Consider the following 16,702-nt stretch of genomic DNA (forward strand, 5'->3'; position numbering starts at 1 on the left):
GTTAAATGATGCTTGAGGTGGTCGGAGTGAAAATCCGCCGCTCGATGGTATCCGCCGCTCGGTGGTTGATTACGTTAACTTAATGCACGCAAGACCTAATTATAATATATCTGAATATCGTAGAGGACATGCTTTCGAGGTCCTTATATGGCCAATTGCGTTACACTTAGTACACCGGCTTGGTGCCCGGCGCGGCTGAGTTACCTGGGTTTCAACTACTTCAAATTGACTGGCCTCCCGCTTAGTACTCGAGCTTGGGAGGGAGCTTTGAGCTCGAATAGGCTCAATACGCTGGCGAGGCTCAAGAAGTAGTTGCGGAACCCCTTCACGCTTTAAATGCCAATGAGAATGGAAGTGATCTAGTAAAAGAGGGCCTTGAAGAGCGTCTAGTATATGTAAGCATGGGAGCCCATATACCCGAGAGAAAATACCTGTACAAGTTAAGGATAAAGACGAATCTTTTTTAATGAGTAACTTCCGTTGCTCTTCGACTTTTCTTAAAGCCTCGTGCGATACCCAGCCTCGGACAGCCCCGTATAAGGTACCGGATAGCTCAAGAGGAACTCGAAGTTGTTGCTTTGCTTGGTTTGATTGTAGTTCGGAAAGTTGATTAAGAAGAGCAAGTTGGATTGCTTTCCAGGTATCAAAAAGATCGAACGTTGATCTCTTTAAGTAAGACTTAAGAAGTGCATGGATTCCTTCAACGCGCGAGGTCGCTGTATTCCCAAAATGAGTTAATCGGTCGACCCAAGCCTTTACGAGCTTCTCTTTAAATGGAATAAGTCACGTGGCTTTGATATATCCGACTTCTTCTAGGTGTCCGGAAAGATATTTTTGTTCGAATTGCAGAAGGTGTTCGGCATACGCTTCTTCAGTAGGCGAATTAATAACTGAGAACCAGAACCCATAGAATTCCTTCCACTTTTCAGCTTCCGGGAAAGATGGTTGGCATCGAGCGAGAACTGCCTTATTTGCGTGCCAAATACAGATAAGCGTCGGAATAGAAGGAAAGAGAGTCGAAGCCGCATTAATACATGCAAGACAGCGATCTGTTAAGATAACAGACGGGAGAGTAGTATCACATTGCTCATACAGTAATTTTAATCGCTCAAAAGCCCACGTATAGTCAGCCTCTGTTTCACCGCTAAGAAATGCGAATGCAATACAGAAAGATCGCTGAGAAGTATCAATGCCAATCATATCTAGAAGAGGCATGCTATATTTGTTCGTCTTATACGTACAGTCGAGTAGGAGGATTTCAGGATAGGCTCGAAGGTAGGCGAGTGAGTCGGAATGTGCGAAAAGAACAGCTGTAACTCGCCCATCTGATGCAAATTGTATTCGACTCCAAAAGCCTTTCTTATCGAGTTGATTTACAAGCGCATGAATTAGGCTTTGACCTTCGTAGGCATCTCGACGTACGTCTGCAATCCGATTGTAGATATCTTGCCGTGTCGCTAACGAACCGCTCTGACGTACGAGTGTTTGAATCTCCTTCGGCGCGATACCGGCATTCGAAAGGCTTTCGAGTTGTGAAGAACCTCTAGATAGTTGCCGATGTACTGGATGGGCGGATGGGTGTTGGCTCGGTTCATGATTATGTATAGAGAAACGCTGATCTAGACGATGCTTTAGATTCCAGCCGCTGTCGAATAACTCTTTAGCTATAACTGAAAAGGGATAGCCAGTCCCTCGAGTAGTCGTCTTTCTCTGGCGCTCTTTTGGTGTAGGCGGGAGGCACGCCCGATCACAGGCGTACGTGATAGTAGATTGTCCATTCTTTTCTTTAGTCGATCTCCGTACAATAAAGGCGTAACCTCTAGTAGCAGCCCATGTATTAATCGATTTAAATAAGGTCTCTCGAGAGTCGTAATATCGCTCTGGAGGCAGGTCCATGGCTAGGATTGATGTTAGAGTTACTATTTACAGGCGCGAGGTCGAGGCTCTATTAAATGCTGACATAATCATACTGATTATGTAATTTACACGGACCCGTCGCTCTAGTGGGAGCCCTTTCTTCGCCTTAGTTAGTTCCCTGTTTATGAGTTTATCTGTCCATCTGCTCTTTTCTGCTAGATCTTGGACTGTTCTCCCAGTTGAACGCAAATATTCAGCGCCAATATTCACAAGAACGAGAGCATTTTGACATTGGAAGAGATAGGTACCTATAGGGCTGTTCACGATACTATGTAGTCATGGTTTTCCAATATCGGCAATAGTATCGTCAAATAGTATCGTCAAAAATTTCAACTGCCGATACTATATAGTCAAAGATCTTTGCCAATACTATAATAGTCAAACAACTCTATAATATTACATGATCTCACTAGTATTGCTGATCTTTACATAATACATATGAAGTCTTACAGCGTTATCCTGGCTTCTGGTCTTAAATTTTTCTAATATTAGGCTTATTAGCCTTTACCTCCTGAAAAATCTCTTCACATAATGGCTAATAATTTAGGATGCCTAACTCTAAGAGCTGACCAACTAACAACTTCTGCAATTATGGCCTTGAATGAGAATCACCAAATGACTACTCGTCAAAACCGACCTGATTATCTTATCCTGAATGATGGATATGATGATGAAGCTTTGCCTGAAGACCAAATATCTGAATTCTTCCAGCCAGAACTTAATGCCCTCAGCAGAATTACCACCTCCTGCGATATCCTGCCTTCGGAGAGCCAAGCTCATCATTCAAGATAGAGTGCCCACTGCGTCTGACTTGAGGCTGTTTACCGGGCAAAGACACGCCAAATACGCCCACCAATCATCGAGAAACCTATTATCCATAGCCCCACTCCCGTTATCAGACGTATGACATCATCCGGACTTGTTCTTTTCCCACTGGAATGCCAGCATCTTTAGCGATGAGTTCCTCGCGGACAAAGACCGAGTTCCGTGTCTAGAATGTGGATCCATGGTTATCGCGCGGCACAGAGTAACTTCGATCGAAGCGTGATCTAATTATTGACGATCAGTTACTATTCCTACTCCATTGGGTCTAGACGAGGTAGGGATAAGAACGGTGCCCATTTCTAAGAATTTCTATCGAATATGATTATATGATTATATCCGCATGTTATTACAATTTCGATTTCCTATGGTTTGGCTTCATCTGAATAAACTTCGGATGCGTTTTAATCGCCTTCACGAACGTCGCCTTCCACTCGGGCCCGATCGTCGATTTCTCCTTCACAGACAGCCCTTCCCACCCCTCGGCCAGACGCCGCTGGTCCTCTCTCCACTGCTGCAACTGCCGCCCGATCCAGGGTCCAACAACGCCCGCCGTCTCCGGGACCTTCTCCATGGGTAACATGTGTCCGCACTTGGGCAACAGGACGTGTTTGACACGGTTATACGCCTGGCCTCCGCTACCGCTGAATCCTGTGCCGGTGCGGACCGCGGCTTTTTCGCCTAGTTTGAATTTAGAGAGCTCACTTGCTTCGCCGTAGAGTAGGAGCACTGATGGTCGGACATGAGGGAGGAGGCGGAATGCGAGCAGAGGCTCCGCGCAGTAGATGAGTTGACTTTCGTAGAGAGGTCCTAGCATGTCGGGGACGAAGAGCGGGTCGTGAGGAGGGCTGGGCCCGTAGCCTTTATTGTTGTCGAGTTCTGCGGGGAGACCGAGTTCCTTGTGGCGGTTGGGGTTCGCTCGGGTGTACATCGTGAGCTCCTGGTGTTTGGTCGTGGTGAGTGTGACGGGTGGGTTCTTGGGGTCGATGTTCTCAGGCAGGTCGGGGTGAATGGCTGTTGGGAGGTCGCGATAAGCGTATTGGTTCCAGCGGGCGAGTGCGCGTTTATCCCACTGTTTGAAGAATTTCGGGAGTTGTTTGATGGCGGCCTCGCGCGAGGGCCAGACGTCTGGCTTCATCAGCGTGGCCCATAATAGAGCACGGCCACGTTCGCCAACATCCTTGTCTGTAAGGTACCCTTCGAGGAGCGAGATTGTGGTGAATAGACGGGGGTGGATAAGGGAAAGATGAACCCTGCATTGGATATTAGCTTGCTAATGTACTGACAGAATGCAAAGGATGAATGGGTTTCTACAATTGGGCCCCGCCGGTGCTATGTCCAAGACCAACGATCGGTTGAGGCATGTCGGCACGGAAGTGATTGATCATATGGAGCAGGTCCCGACCGTGATCGGTCCATGAAGCTGATGAGATAGATCAGTCTCTTCTTTCGTGGGGGTGATTGGGAAGAGGGGATTACAGGGCAACGTACGGTCATTTCCTAAGTGCTCCTCATTCAAGATCCCACTGGCTCCTTGGTTCACGGCATCGGCCATCCAAATGGCCCGGATGCGATATCCATCTTGTTTGCTTCGCGCGAGAAGGTCCTCCCACAACGGTTCGTAGAGTTCCTGTGATGCAGTAGATTAGGATCGTGCCCGCTGATGTATTGAAAACATGCGCACCTTAGCAAACCCAGTGCCGTGGGCCGCAATTATCGTGACATCGCCGGGAAGTGGGTTCGGGTTGTCGATTGGGGCATATTTTTTGATTGCAAGTTTCAAGGGGGCATCTTGGGTTGCCGTAGAATGGGGATATTCTCGAATATACTGACTGTCAATAACGTGCTCGGTGATCTTGAAGGCCATGGTGTCAGCGGACTGATTCAGGTGCAATGCGACAGAAAAGAACAAGACAAACCGGCCAGACGAACCCGGGCGGCAGCTTGTTACATATTGCTGTCCTTATCAGTGGACGCTGCTACGTCACAAGATCCCAGTGTTTGTGGCGGTCTTAGGTGAAAATCATTGCCTGAGTGGAGTTTTCTATTGGATTTTATTTGGCTGTGACAAGCGGTGGATAGCCAATTCCCCTGTTCCAAAGCGGAGGATGGAGCCAGCGGTTTGGTGATTTAATGCAATGGTTCCGTGAGGCTAGCTGATCGGGTTCCACATGGCTGAATCGACTTTAGGGTAGTCAGACATTTTCTCCAAGCGGTGTGGATGCGAGGGAAAGAGGTCGATCACAGATCCGTAGCAGGGTTTTTACTTCTTAGTGCCGAGATTACAGAGCTGATGATATTTGCTCAGCACGGCCCAATGGCATTGCCATGATCTCGGCGGGTCGATCGCAGACATTCCACTTCAGCCGATTGTCTGTGGTTTCGATCCACTTGCCGCAATTACTGTTTCAGGAATTCATCGTGAGTCGGTATCTGAGGTCTTGAGGTCGAACTTTGTTCACATGAACGAGAGAGGAATTTTCGAAAATTTTCGATGATAATAAATATCAGGGGATCTTTTCCTTTCTCATGTGATGCGTGTGAGGCTCTTTCCTGGGCATGTGGTCCTTTCCCCTCGTTTCCTCGATCGCTGTCTATTGATCAGAGGTGATGAATCGAATCATAGCCATAACTATGATTCGTAGAACTTGAGAGAGGGTCTTTTGGCGTGATGCTGTTGACTCTTGCATGACTGACATCTTTCAGAATTTCGGGGAGATCGCATTCCGCCTGGATCTCCGGGTCTTCACCTCGATTTTTGACGTCGCATTAAAAAGTTGAGGCAGTCAACGTGACCCGGCAGCTCCGGAATGCCCTATAAAAATGAGAAGAGAATGGCAAGCCCTGATGACGATACCAGAAGCCCGGAGGTGTAACAAAACAAGGGGAATCAGATGGCCCTGAGTCAGGATCACGGGTGTAGTCTCTAGGAATCCAGAGTGGCTAGAAACTTCTCGGAATTAATCTGAAATTAACAATATAGTGTAGTCTGAATGGCTTCGCGTTCTTTAACTTGTGGTTGAATATTAGAGAAGAAAAAAGAGGTGATCAAGGGGCGGAAAATAAACCCAAGGGTGACCACCAGATCTGAAACCCCACAGCGAAATATAACACAGACTTCAAGTACCTCATGAGAAGACCAGAGATGACATTCGGTCTCACTCTTTTCGCAGAGGCCGTCGAGACACAAGCAAACCAAGCAATGTGCTCAACAGGGATTACGTCGATCGAGGCTCGGAAATCCCGACATGGGGAACCTGCCGACTACCCAGGAGATTGTGGGCTTCCTGGCACACAATTCTGTGGCTTGACCAGGAATACTGCTTGCTTATCAGTTCTTAGAATCTAACACTGATCAGCAGGTATCGTGAGACATTGTGCTAACGAGAATATCTGTACATGTAAATGGGAATCGAATGTTAGCAACCAGCCGGAAGCCTCTGCTAGGCATGGATGATGCAATGGCACTTTTGTACGACGTAGACAAGCGCAGGATCTCGCAGCTTCTTCATTGCTAAAGACAAACGTTAGCATCTCTGGCCGAGAATGCGAAAGAAAGTTGTTGAAAGCCGTTGGTGCGACCCGAAATTTGGATCGTCATTTTCTAGCGTCAGCATGGGGCCTACTTCTCGGTATATCCGAGCAAAGGTGATTTCCCCAGATTTTCTTAAACTCGCCTCTTTCATCTGACAACTAACCTCACAAATACCTCGTTGCAGGTATAATTACTTTGTCATGAAGTTGCTTGTTCTTCTTGGGGCTGTAATAGCCGCTACTACGGCCGCTCCTGGCTTCACTCCGCTCCAAGTTCAAACGTCCAGTGGTGTTGTCCAGGGAACCGTCAACGGCAGTTATCCCAATGTTCGACAATTTCTCGGAATCCCCTATGCAAAGCCACCCGTTGGCGACCGACGATGGCTTCCTCCACAGGACCTGGAAAAACATTCGGCGGGGTTCGTCAACGGGACTGTCATGCCTCCCGCCTGTCCGCAAAGTCTGGTCGCCATGAGAAAGGGACCGTTTGGGAAGTTCGCCCCCCAAACTATGGTCGCAGGAGCCATAAGTGAAGATTGCTTATTGTTGAGCGTTTGGGCTCCGAACAATGGAAAGAAGAATTTACCGGTCATCATCTGGCTCTACGGAGGCCAGTACCTTTACGGTGGCACGAATGTTCGTCCCTGGATCCCGTCACCGTGGATTGAGCGTTCGCAGGAGCACATAATCGTGGCCATTCAATATCGATTGAATATCTTTGGCTTCCCCGCGGCTCGTGGACTGAAGGATCAAAACCTGGGGATCCTCGACCAGCGTCTCGGCATGGAATGGGTGCGCCGGAACATCGCGCAGTTTGGCGGAAATCCCGAGCAGATGATTCTCTGGGGTGAGAGCGCCGGGGCCAGCAGTACCGATATCTTGAACTTCGCATATCCGGATGATCCGATCGTGCAGGGGTTCGCTTGTAACTCGGGTTCGGCCTTTCTAACGGTGGATACGCGATCGGATGATGTGCAGGGTTCGAACTTCAGCACTGTCGCCTCGCACTTTGGATGTGCCGGTTCCGCCGGGAAGGAGCTCGCTTGTTTGCGCGCTGTTCCTGCGGCGAAAATCACATCCTACCTCGGTGCTGGAGGAGGTAGCAATCTGACCTTCCTACCGTACATCGATGACAAAACCGTCTTCGAGAACTACACGCAGCAATACCATCGTCGACACGTGAGCGGAAAGCCAGCCCTCTTCGGGTCGAACAAGGACGAAGGGACCCTGATGGCTGGCGGATCCGACTCCCCCAAAGCGAGAGGGATCACGTATTCGAAATTTGAATGTCCGGTGCCTTACTCGACAGCCCGCCGAGAGGAGCTCGGCCTGACCACCTATCGGTATCAGTATCGAGGAAACTTCTCTAACATCGACTCGCTTCCGACTCTTGGGGCGTACCATTCGTCGGAGCTGCCGTTGATTTTCGGCACCGCGGACGATGTTTTTGGACCGAGCACCGCCTTCGAGAAAGCCGTGAGCCAGGAGATGCAAGATCTGTGGGTGGCCTTTGCTAAAGATCCCGAGGCTGGGCTGAAGCGCCGGGGATGGCCTGTCTCAACGAGCGATAAGTTTCTGGCGTTAGGGGGTGGGAATGTCTCTTCCGTGTTGTTGGATGTGACGATTGATGGGCCATGCGAAGACTATTACTCGTTGTATTGAGTGATTAGTATCGTAAACATACAGTAAGAAGAGAAGATTGCAGATAAAATTGAATACATCTACAGCAAATCTGATCATACGAACATCGAAACGTCTTATGATAATGAAATAGATGATTCAACTAAATGGGATGATCAAGAAGACGGTTGTCGAGGAAGAAGTTGGGTACCGAAGACAACGGTCAAACAAACAAGAATGTTTGGCATTTTGCCTCAGGTATTCGACACCAATGTTAATTCAAAGGGCTTATGGGCATGACATAATTATTTAGTATAGCTTGATGATATAGTATGAGGATTATAGTAGATATTGATATCGGGGTTCCAGAACATTGGATCATTTTGCTTACTCGCATGACTCAAAGGCGGAATGCTTAGTCTCAAAATGAGGCCGTAAGAGACGCGCAATTTCGTCGAAACTCTCAGACTCAGCGCAATAGAGCGCATCTGATTCTAAGTTGACGTTTTCAATCCCATCAAAAGGGTTCTGATCGAGCAACATGCGTACAACTCCAACATGGCCTTGTGAAGAAGCTTCCGTCAAAGCTCTTCGAAAATGCTCCTTTTTGGTTTTATACGATCCGATGTCGCATTCTAACAGCAGCTTCATGATCACCTCGTGGCCCCTTTCTGCTGCAACGACCAAGGGGGGATGCTCACTAATGCTATATGCATCAGAATACGGATCCGCACCTTTCGCAAGCAATAACTTGACCAGTGCCGTGTTGCTAGCAGCTGTGGCGCACTGTAACGGCGACGTATCGCAATGTCCATCTGGCAGAGCACCCCTCTCTAATAGTAAAGTCACTGTTGAGAACTCTTCTGCGTCCGCTGCGAGCGATATTGCGGTATCGCCGTTTTGGTCTTCCACATCAGGATCTGCCCCCGCGTCTAGCAGGATAGCGACGACGGTGTCATGTCCCCAGGAAGCTGCAAATGAAAGGGGTGTCATATCCTCCTCATCACCGAGATCCACATCGGCGCCCTTCTCGATAAGAGCTTTAATCACGTCAGAATGCCCTTCTTCTGCGGCCCACGACAGGGGGGTCCGAGCGAAAGCGTCCACTGGGTCCACATCTGCGCCCCTTGACAGCAGAAGTTTTACTGTGTTCAACTGTCCAAGCCTTGCGGCATTGGAAAGCGCTATCATTCCGTTGTCGTCTTGTGAATTCAAGCTAGCCCCTTCTCGGATGAGACGTTGGGCTTCATCCTCATTGTTGTCCTCGATTGCCGATAACAACAGGCTACCAAGGTGAATGAGGTCCTCGGAGGATGTTCCAGTCAGAGATGAGTCTTGCAATGCATCAATACTAGAGATATTTGATGTCGGACGGAGAGGTAGGGTATTTTCTTTCTCCTGAGCAAAATGTCTCTCCAACAATTGAATGACATGCTTGTGTCCATGTTCCGTAGCCCATGAAAGCGCTGTCCGATTGTCAATGTCTTCCAACTTAGCGTTTGCGTTCTTTTGTAGAAGAATCATAACAGCTTTAGCATGGCCCTTCATCGCGGCCCACATCAATGGAGTTCGACGAGATTCATCTGCTGCGTCGACCGTGGCGTTGCCCTCCAACATTATCTTCACCATCTCCTCATAGCCTGTCTCCGCTGCCCAGGACAATGGAGTCCGACCGTCGCCTTTGTCTTGGATATCAGGGTTGGCCCCTGCCACCAGTAAAGAGCTGACAGCCTCACGACAAAAGCCCTGGGTCGCCAAGATCAGGGCGGTTCGACCTTCGTCGTCGCGAGCATTGAGATCAGCACCTCGCTTACCGAGAAGCTTGATCGCACCGACTTTGCCGCGTTGAGCAGCCCAGAATAATGGTGTTTGACCCTGCTGATCACGAGCATCGACATCTGCATTCCATTTGAGAAGCACCTGGATCGAATTGATTTGATCCTCGTCCACGGCCCAAAACAGCGGCGTCTGGTCATGGTGGTCCCGGGCATCGACGTCAGCATTCGATTCGAGAAGAAGCTTGACCGCAAGGAAATGATTGTTCTTAGCGGCCCAAAACAACGAAGTTCGACCATGACAATCTCGGGCATTGGCATCGGCTTTCGATTCGAGGAGAAACTTGATTGTTTTGGTCTGATTATCCTCGGCGGCCCAAAACAAGGGAGTTCGGCCGTATTTGGGATCGCGAAAGTTCACGTCTTTGATTTCATTGCATTGTTTTCCTCGGAGAGGGTTATCCCATGCGTACGGCTGCTCAATTAACATGCTGCCTTTGGACGATATTGTGCGAATTCAACAAGGTCACCAGGGGCAAAAAGGACAAGCGACGGCAATCTGAAGTAGTGATGCCAAGATCTGCCTGGAAACTATTCAATCGGATATTGGAGAACCGGGAGATTCTCGGAGAGTATATTTGGGAGGCTATGCCCTAGCAGTGTAGTCTCGGTCCTGATCCGAAATCATACTAATCCCATGCTGGACTAACAGTTAAATAGTGTGGCAGATTACTGTGGGTCTTCCGAGAAGCGATTATTCAGCCGAGGAATATGATCATATTCAACTGAGTGAAGGTCTTAATTCAACTAACTACACGATAAAGAAGCCGATATTCGTTAGCCAAAGGCTAATTGGTATTGAGGCTCTAATGGGATTTGCAATTTGCTGGTAGTAGTACCAGTTTTGACCGTTCGGAAAAGTTTTAAGTCCATCCCTACATGGCCGGAGTGGCGGGTAAAGTGTTTATCCGAGACCCTTCCTAGTCAGAGGTCTACTCCGTAGTGAAATATTGCAGACTCACAATCCCTTATCATGACTACAGAATCACAGCTGGCTATGTTGATTTGTGCCACGATGATATCTCCGGAGAATGTCAAGCGATAGAGCTGCAGATGCATGTTGAACAGAGACGGCAGCAGCCCGCCACCGTCACGCGTCCCGCTAAGCCCAATCGAGCCGATCAACATCGTCTTCCTTTTCTTTTTCCTTTCGTCTTTCTTCGTTCTTTCTCTCTCTCTTACTATTTCTCGGTCTTGTCCATTCCACACATAATCTCTTTGGACAGTCTGTTATTCACATGTCGTTCGCAGCAACAGCGGATCCTCCATCTCTATCGACTCTACGATCTCGATGGCAACCACCGATGCAAACATCCCCACCGCCAGGACCCAGGTACCCCTCGATGACGTCACGGTCCAGAATGCCGCCCGCACTATCCAGGTACGCCCCTCTAGTCTACTCGAAGGCATTAACATTAATCTAATATGATCCGTGATCTTTAGAGGGCATATCGCGGCCATCGCAGTCGCCGTGAGCTGCGCGGTCTAGGACTCGATGCGTCAACGCGATGGGTTGAGGTACTGTCTCCTGTTCCCCTCCCCGGTCTTAATCGCATCGCATCCTAACATACAAGAGACAGGCCGTTAAAGATGCCGAATGGCACCTCCTTCATCGGCCCACCGCGCCCTCCTCCGAGACCAACAACACCCCGAAAGGCCAAGCCCGACTGAACTGGAAACGCGCTGTCAGCGTGGCCAAACAAGCCGGCGGCGACGACAACACCGACCTCGGCCCAACGCCCACATCGCCTACCGATGGCAGCCCTCGATCATCATGTCAGTCGCAGCCGATTTCGCCCACCAGGACACGCCCGCATGACCTCCCGCCCGGTACGTCCGCGAAGACGATGGGCCTGCAGTACTTTTTGGAAATGGTGGACCTGAAACATCGGCATGGGAGTAACCTGCGAAAATACCATACCTATTGGATGAACTCGCCGTCGAAGGAGAATTTCTTCTACTGGCTGGACCATGGCGAAGGGAAGGACTTAGAGTTGCCGAAATGTTCCCGTGAGCGGCTGAATCGGGAACAGGTGCGGTATCTGACCAGGGAGGAGCGAATGAATTATCTGGTCAAGGTGGATGTGGCGGGGCGATTTCGCTGGGCGAAGAATGAGGAGCTGGTGTGCACAGATACTACGAGCTTCAAAGATAGTTTGCGAGGAGTGGTGCCGGTCGAGGAAGATGCGCCGCCGTTCAAAGGGAACTCCACGCATGCGCCGTCGTCTTCGTCTTCGTTGTCCTCGTCTGCAGAGGATTCCGATTTGGTGGACTCGGACTCTGATTCGGCGGAGTCGTCGTTGAGTTCGTCTAGCGGTGAGATAGAGAAACTGGAGAAAGATGACTATCAGTCGGCGAAATTCGTAAAGCGACTGGTTCATGCGACACCCGGAGGGGTGTTGAAGCAGCTACGGGGGAAATCTGCGAAAAAGGGCGACATGTGGATATTTGTACGTCTCATCACCCCGTCAATCTCTATACGTCCTCTGATACTAAGACTATCAGGTCGCCGATACCTCCTGGCGTGTATACATCGGAATCAAAGAGTCCGGAGCATTCCAACACTCCTCGTTCCTACGAGGCGCTCGCATCGCGGCGGCAGGATTAATCAAGATAAAGGAGGGACAGCTGCGAAGTCTCGCACCACTCAGGTAAGATACCTTTATTTTTGTCTCTTGACTCTTTCCCATGCTAATCGGGGAATAGTGGTCATTATCGTCCCCCGGCTGCCAACTTCCGTGCATTTGTCCACGCATTACAAGACCAAGGTGTTGACATGTCCCGTGTCTCAATGAGCAAATCGTACGCCATATTGGCTGGAATAGAGGGATACGGCAAGGCCAAGCGCACAGTTCGAGCGCTGCATGAGAAGGTAGACAATTCGAAACACAAGATCCAGAGTAGCTTGCACGCGACAGGAGAGGATCACGACGATGCGCACGGCAAGGCTTCGACTCACGGTCTGAGTGAGAAGGTTCTGCCGTTCCATACGAAAACCTCTGATGCCCAGTCCACTAAAGACAACCAACCGCCACGATAGAAATTACGAGATGGATAACGGCATGTCATAACGATTAACGAGCAACGAGCACGAATACCTACATATGAAGCAGCATGTATATTATAGAATGCAGACCATCCGTACCACCTCTTTCTCTACCGGTCTTTGATCAAAAGCCCCCACCAACAACCCACCTCACTAATCTATCTGCGCTCAGCTTCTCCATGGCTTTTTGCTCTACCGTAACCGCCACATCCCAGCCGCCAGTTTCATGCTCAGGAAGAATCCAGCATGTCCCATTCTCCCTAGAACCGGGAGCTTTGACATCACGCACCCGTCCCAATGGTCCAAAATCCATGTAAAAGTCCAACGGTCGCAGAGAGTGGATTTGCATGCTATTTCCCGTGCCAGCTTTCTCGTTTGTATTCAAACTCGTGTTTAACTCCCTGCCCTTGTCTAACGCACTAATCCCCCCGCGAAGAGAAACAGCCACATTGCAGATTCGATAGAGATCCCGCGGCGAGATATCCGGCAGAAGGGACCTCATTTGTGAACCTACAAGCACGGGAAGGTTATTCGGCCGAGTAGGAACAGGGATCGACACGGTCGCATTCCCCATGTATGTCGTCGAGCTCGGCAGCGGAGAGAGATGTCGCAAATCGGTGGCCACGGAGATTGTTCCTTCATCCTCATCGGCATAGGCCGTCTCAGATCTAGAGTAAGAATCGTCACGATGCCCCCTGGCTCTCGATCCAACCACCCCCAGCACGGCGGAGACCACATCCTCCTGATATAGCCGCCCAGGAAGAGCACCACCCCCGACCCGCCGAACAAGCAAATTACACGCGTCAGTGAGCATCGCGATCTTGTCTCCGTTCAACCGCGCCGTGCGAGTCTCTGACATCGACGAGACCTGCTCGATCGGCGTCATACCCATCCAGGTTCGCGGGCCTGTACTCCCCTGACGAATGTGCACGGCTGAGGAAAGTCCAAGACCGCTGAACACATCATCGCACGCCCTTTTCCCCTGTCCTTGTGCTTCTGACCATGGGTCGGACACAGGCAGTTCCTCTCTCGCTGCCATCGGGTCGCGACAAAATTCTGCCAGCGCCCGCACAACTGCAAAGACTGCACCGGGGTCCATGACGCGCGTGTCCCAGCCGAAGACAAGCATGAGCTTGGTGCCGACGACATTGGCTTTGCATCGAAGTGAAGGAGACGGCTCAGTCGGAAGCGAAAATTGAGGAAACGGTAGGAAAGTATGGTTGGCGTGGTTAGATGGCGGGAAAGTGCTGGTTGCCGAATGATGTTGTGTTTGGAGCATGGGAATATGCTGCATGAGCGAGGCCGTGACGGGTTGGACTTCAAACGCATTATCGCTGTTATTAAGGGTAGAACTGGCGTTGGACGGTAGAGAAGAGGTCACATTCCCAGTCAAGAAAGGGTAATGCGAAATAAGACGAAGAACGGCGCCTTCGAGGCGATTTAAAGCATGGGGGACATGGTCCGGAGGCAAGGAGAACAGAAGCGATGTATAATGATGTGAAGAAGGGATGGTCTGATCAAGGGAAGTTAGACTGTACGGCTTGAAGGGATAGGGAGAAGTGGCCTCGCAAGATTCCGTTGGCGTTGATGAGACAGGAAGAGGGCTTGCATGGGCCATTGATCGGCGAGACGAGCAGGATGGCAGGACATAGCGAAGGGGACGAGAGCGTCTACCTACAGACACTCGAGACCAGGTTCTAGTGATAGACACAGACAAAGACATTGTGATTGAACCTGTCATGGACAGTATCAAAGTTGCAGCAGAGAACGCGTTTCCAACCGCAACAACGGCATCTTTTATCTCCGTTGCCAACAACGTACGTCGGGCTATGACGTTAAGGCTTAAAACAAGTTTCCCCGGGGCACCACCAACCCGGGATCTGAGGTATCCTGGACACTAGGCAGACGCAGGGGTATGATAGATTAGACTTTGGTTATACTTCCATCTTCGCAGGAGAGCTTCTAGTGACGTGATCTACAGTGGCAAGATAGGGTTCTGTTACCCGAAGCGGAAATCGACTAGAATAATAGCATTAACTCGATCTGCCAAGGTCTCCGTATACGCTCAAAACGTTAACATCCATAACCTTTCCATCCCTCGCAGCGCGCGGAACCCGAATCCACCTGATCAGTGGCACATCTAACACTTGAGCTCGATAGCTGCAGCAAATATAGTTAGCAACGAACCTTCCAACGAACATAAACCGAGGTAGGTGTAGAATCCCAAACTTACCATTAGCATACAGAGCATACGAATCCGCGTTGTTCAGCGCATCCGTCGCGCTCAGCTGAGTCGCAGCATCATACCCGTATCCCAAGTCATCGGTACCAGGGGAGTAGACGCCCGGCGCATGAGTAAACTCATGAAGAGTCGTAGTAGCCTGGTCCTGAGCATGGCACTTTTCCGCGAGAGCCGGCAACTCAGAGTAATAGATATCGCAGTTCGCGATGACGTCCTGCGACGGGAGCGTATAAGCCAGGACATTCGGCTCGCAGTATCCGAGCGTATCCTCGCAGTAGTACTTGGTCGAGCCGCCCGAAGTCGAAGACGCTTCCTTCGCGACCGCGCGCAACCGCTCCGCCACAGTGCTGCGGGTCTCCTTGTCCGTCGTCTTGAAGTACTCCTCGAACTTATCGTCGTCGCCGGACTCCGCGGCGTCCGCGGCCTGAGTGGCCAGGTCGGCGGCGTTGCTGAGCGCTTTCTCGAGCGCGGACTTCTGGCTACCCGAGCAGCTCTCTAGGCTGGTGCGGCGGAGGTTCTGGGCAATCGTCTTCTTGATCTGGGAGGCCTTGGGGCCGTCCACGTCCACGTCGAGCTGGTTGGAGGTGTATGGGATGTATCCGGTAACCTTGCCGTTCTTGACAATGGGGACGAAGCCCTTGCTGTTCAGCGTGATGGTACCGCCCTTGGCGAGGTCGGCGGTCGAGGCGATGTCGAATTCATCTTCGATGGAGTCGCCGGCGGCCAGAGAGGTAATGGCTTCCTTGGTGAGGCCGTTCATGCGGAAACGGCGCTTGACGCCCTCGAACTGGACTTCGCTTTCTGTTGGGTGTCAGAGAGGTATTCTGCTAGTGATCAGGGCAAAGGGAGGGGAGTTCATACTGCCGCGGAAGACAGACACCTTCTTGACGGGGGCGCTGTCGCGGAAGAAGTTCAGATGCACAAAGTCGACGTCTTCCTTGCCGGAGTTGGTCACGACGGCCTTGACGCGCGTGTTGTCGATCTGGCTCAGCTTGACGCTGAGAGAGGGCGAGGCTGCGGCCGCATCGCTCACGGGCACCGCGGCGGCGGTGGAGGCGAAGGCAGCGAGGGCAGCGGAGACAGTAGCGAAACGCATGTTGGCTGTTGAGCGAGGAAAGACTGGACTTGGGAATTGATCTGAGAGACTTGAGGATGAGATCGAGTTGATGAGCTGGATTACTCTGGACTTGAGACTGGTCTTTATACCTGAGTCTTTGTCTACTATTCCATCCTATCCGCATGATCTCTTCTCCTCGACCATCACATCCTCCGTCGCTCCTCCGGCTGAACAATTGTTTTCCCCTCGCCGTATACAGTCGAGGTAGTATCAGTAACAAATCTCGCAGCGAATAACACATCCCGAGGCCCAGTTCTCGCTCACCTCCGTGTCGATCAGACACAGTTGAGGTAAAGAGAAGCCTTCCATGCATCGGAATCACCACGTCCACAGCTCTTGGCCCTCTTGGCCCGGCGGGCGTCCGACCAGGAACGTTGTATACTCAGGGCAGCGCAAGTCTTCTCCGCAGCGCAGCGCAGTCCCCAAGTCCACACGGAGAGCCACGGATGTAGACATACAGATGTATCAGCCCATTCCGTTGGCTAGGCCGGCGGTGCCCCGGGTCTTGGCTCGAGATGGGTTCCGTCAGGGGTTTCCTGTCGCGGCGAAGATCTACAGTACAAATGCAG

General features: G+C 50.7%; 6 protein-coding genes across 6 annotated transcripts; 2 read left to right on the plus strand and 4 right to left on the minus strand.

Annotated features, from left to right (window-relative positions):
* Positions 1–3,088: 3,088 nt before the first annotated feature.
* KD926_010912 (alpha/beta-hydrolase) lies at positions 3,089–4,606 on the minus strand (the record flags this gene model as incomplete). The annotated part of the gene is made up of 4 exons (XM_053103324.1): positions 3,089–3,992; positions 4,054–4,162; positions 4,231–4,369; positions 4,424–4,606. 4 exons carry the CDS (start codon positions 4,604–4,606, stop codon positions 3,089–3,091), a joined length of 1,335 nt encoding a protein of 444 aa, XP_052953237.1.
* Positions 4,607–6,474: 1,868 nt separating this feature from the next.
* KD926_010913 (carboxylesterase) lies at positions 6,475–7,935 on the plus strand (the record flags this gene model as incomplete). Its single annotated transcript, XM_053103325.1, has 1 exon — positions 6,475–7,935. One exon carries the CDS (start codon positions 6,475–6,477, stop codon positions 7,933–7,935), a length of 1,461 nt encoding a protein of 486 aa, XP_052953238.1.
* A 345-nt stretch (positions 7,936–8,280) lies between these two features.
* KD926_010914 (ankyrin repeat domain-containing protein) lies at positions 8,281–10,158 on the minus strand (the record flags this gene model as incomplete). The annotated part of the gene is made up of 1 exon (XM_053103326.1): positions 8,281–10,158. The coding sequence occupies one exon, from the start codon at positions 10,156–10,158 to the stop codon at positions 8,281–8,283; it is 1,878 nt and encodes a 625-aa protein (XP_052953239.1).
* An 861-nt stretch (positions 10,159–11,019) lies between these two features.
* KD926_010915 (IQ calmodulin-binding motif protein) lies at positions 11,020–12,768 on the plus strand (the record flags this gene model as incomplete). The annotated part of the gene is made up of 5 exons (XM_053103327.1): positions 11,020–11,109; positions 11,172–11,246; positions 11,309–12,178; positions 12,234–12,379; positions 12,435–12,768. 5 exons carry the CDS (start codon positions 11,020–11,022, stop codon positions 12,766–12,768), a joined length of 1,515 nt encoding a protein of 504 aa, XP_052953240.1.
* A 130-nt stretch (positions 12,769–12,898) lies between these two features.
* Positions 12,899–14,392, minus strand: KD926_010916 (uncharacterized protein; the record flags this gene model as incomplete). Its single annotated transcript, XM_053103328.1, has 1 exon — positions 12,899–14,392. The coding sequence occupies one exon, from the start codon at positions 14,390–14,392 to the stop codon at positions 12,899–12,901; it is 1,494 nt and encodes a 497-aa protein (XP_052953241.1).
* Positions 14,393–14,914: 522 nt separating this feature from the next.
* On the minus strand, positions 14,915–16,112 carry KD926_010917 (neutral protease II; the record flags this gene model as incomplete). Its single annotated transcript, XM_053103329.1, has 3 exons — positions 14,915–14,934; positions 15,008–15,817; positions 15,878–16,112. The coding sequence occupies 3 exons, from the start codon at positions 16,110–16,112 to the stop codon at positions 14,915–14,917; spliced, it is 1,065 nt and encodes a 354-aa protein (XP_052953242.1).
* Between the last annotated feature and the right edge of the window lie 590 nt (positions 16,113–16,702).

Source organism: Aspergillus affinis (assembly GCF_023601865.1).
Source record: "Aspergillus affinis strain CMG 70 chromosome Unknown NODE_89_length_159264_cov_88_822291, whole genome shotgun sequence".
In the NCBI taxonomy this organism is placed as follows: Eukaryota; Fungi; Ascomycota; class Eurotiomycetes; order Eurotiales; family Aspergillaceae; genus Aspergillus; species Aspergillus affinis.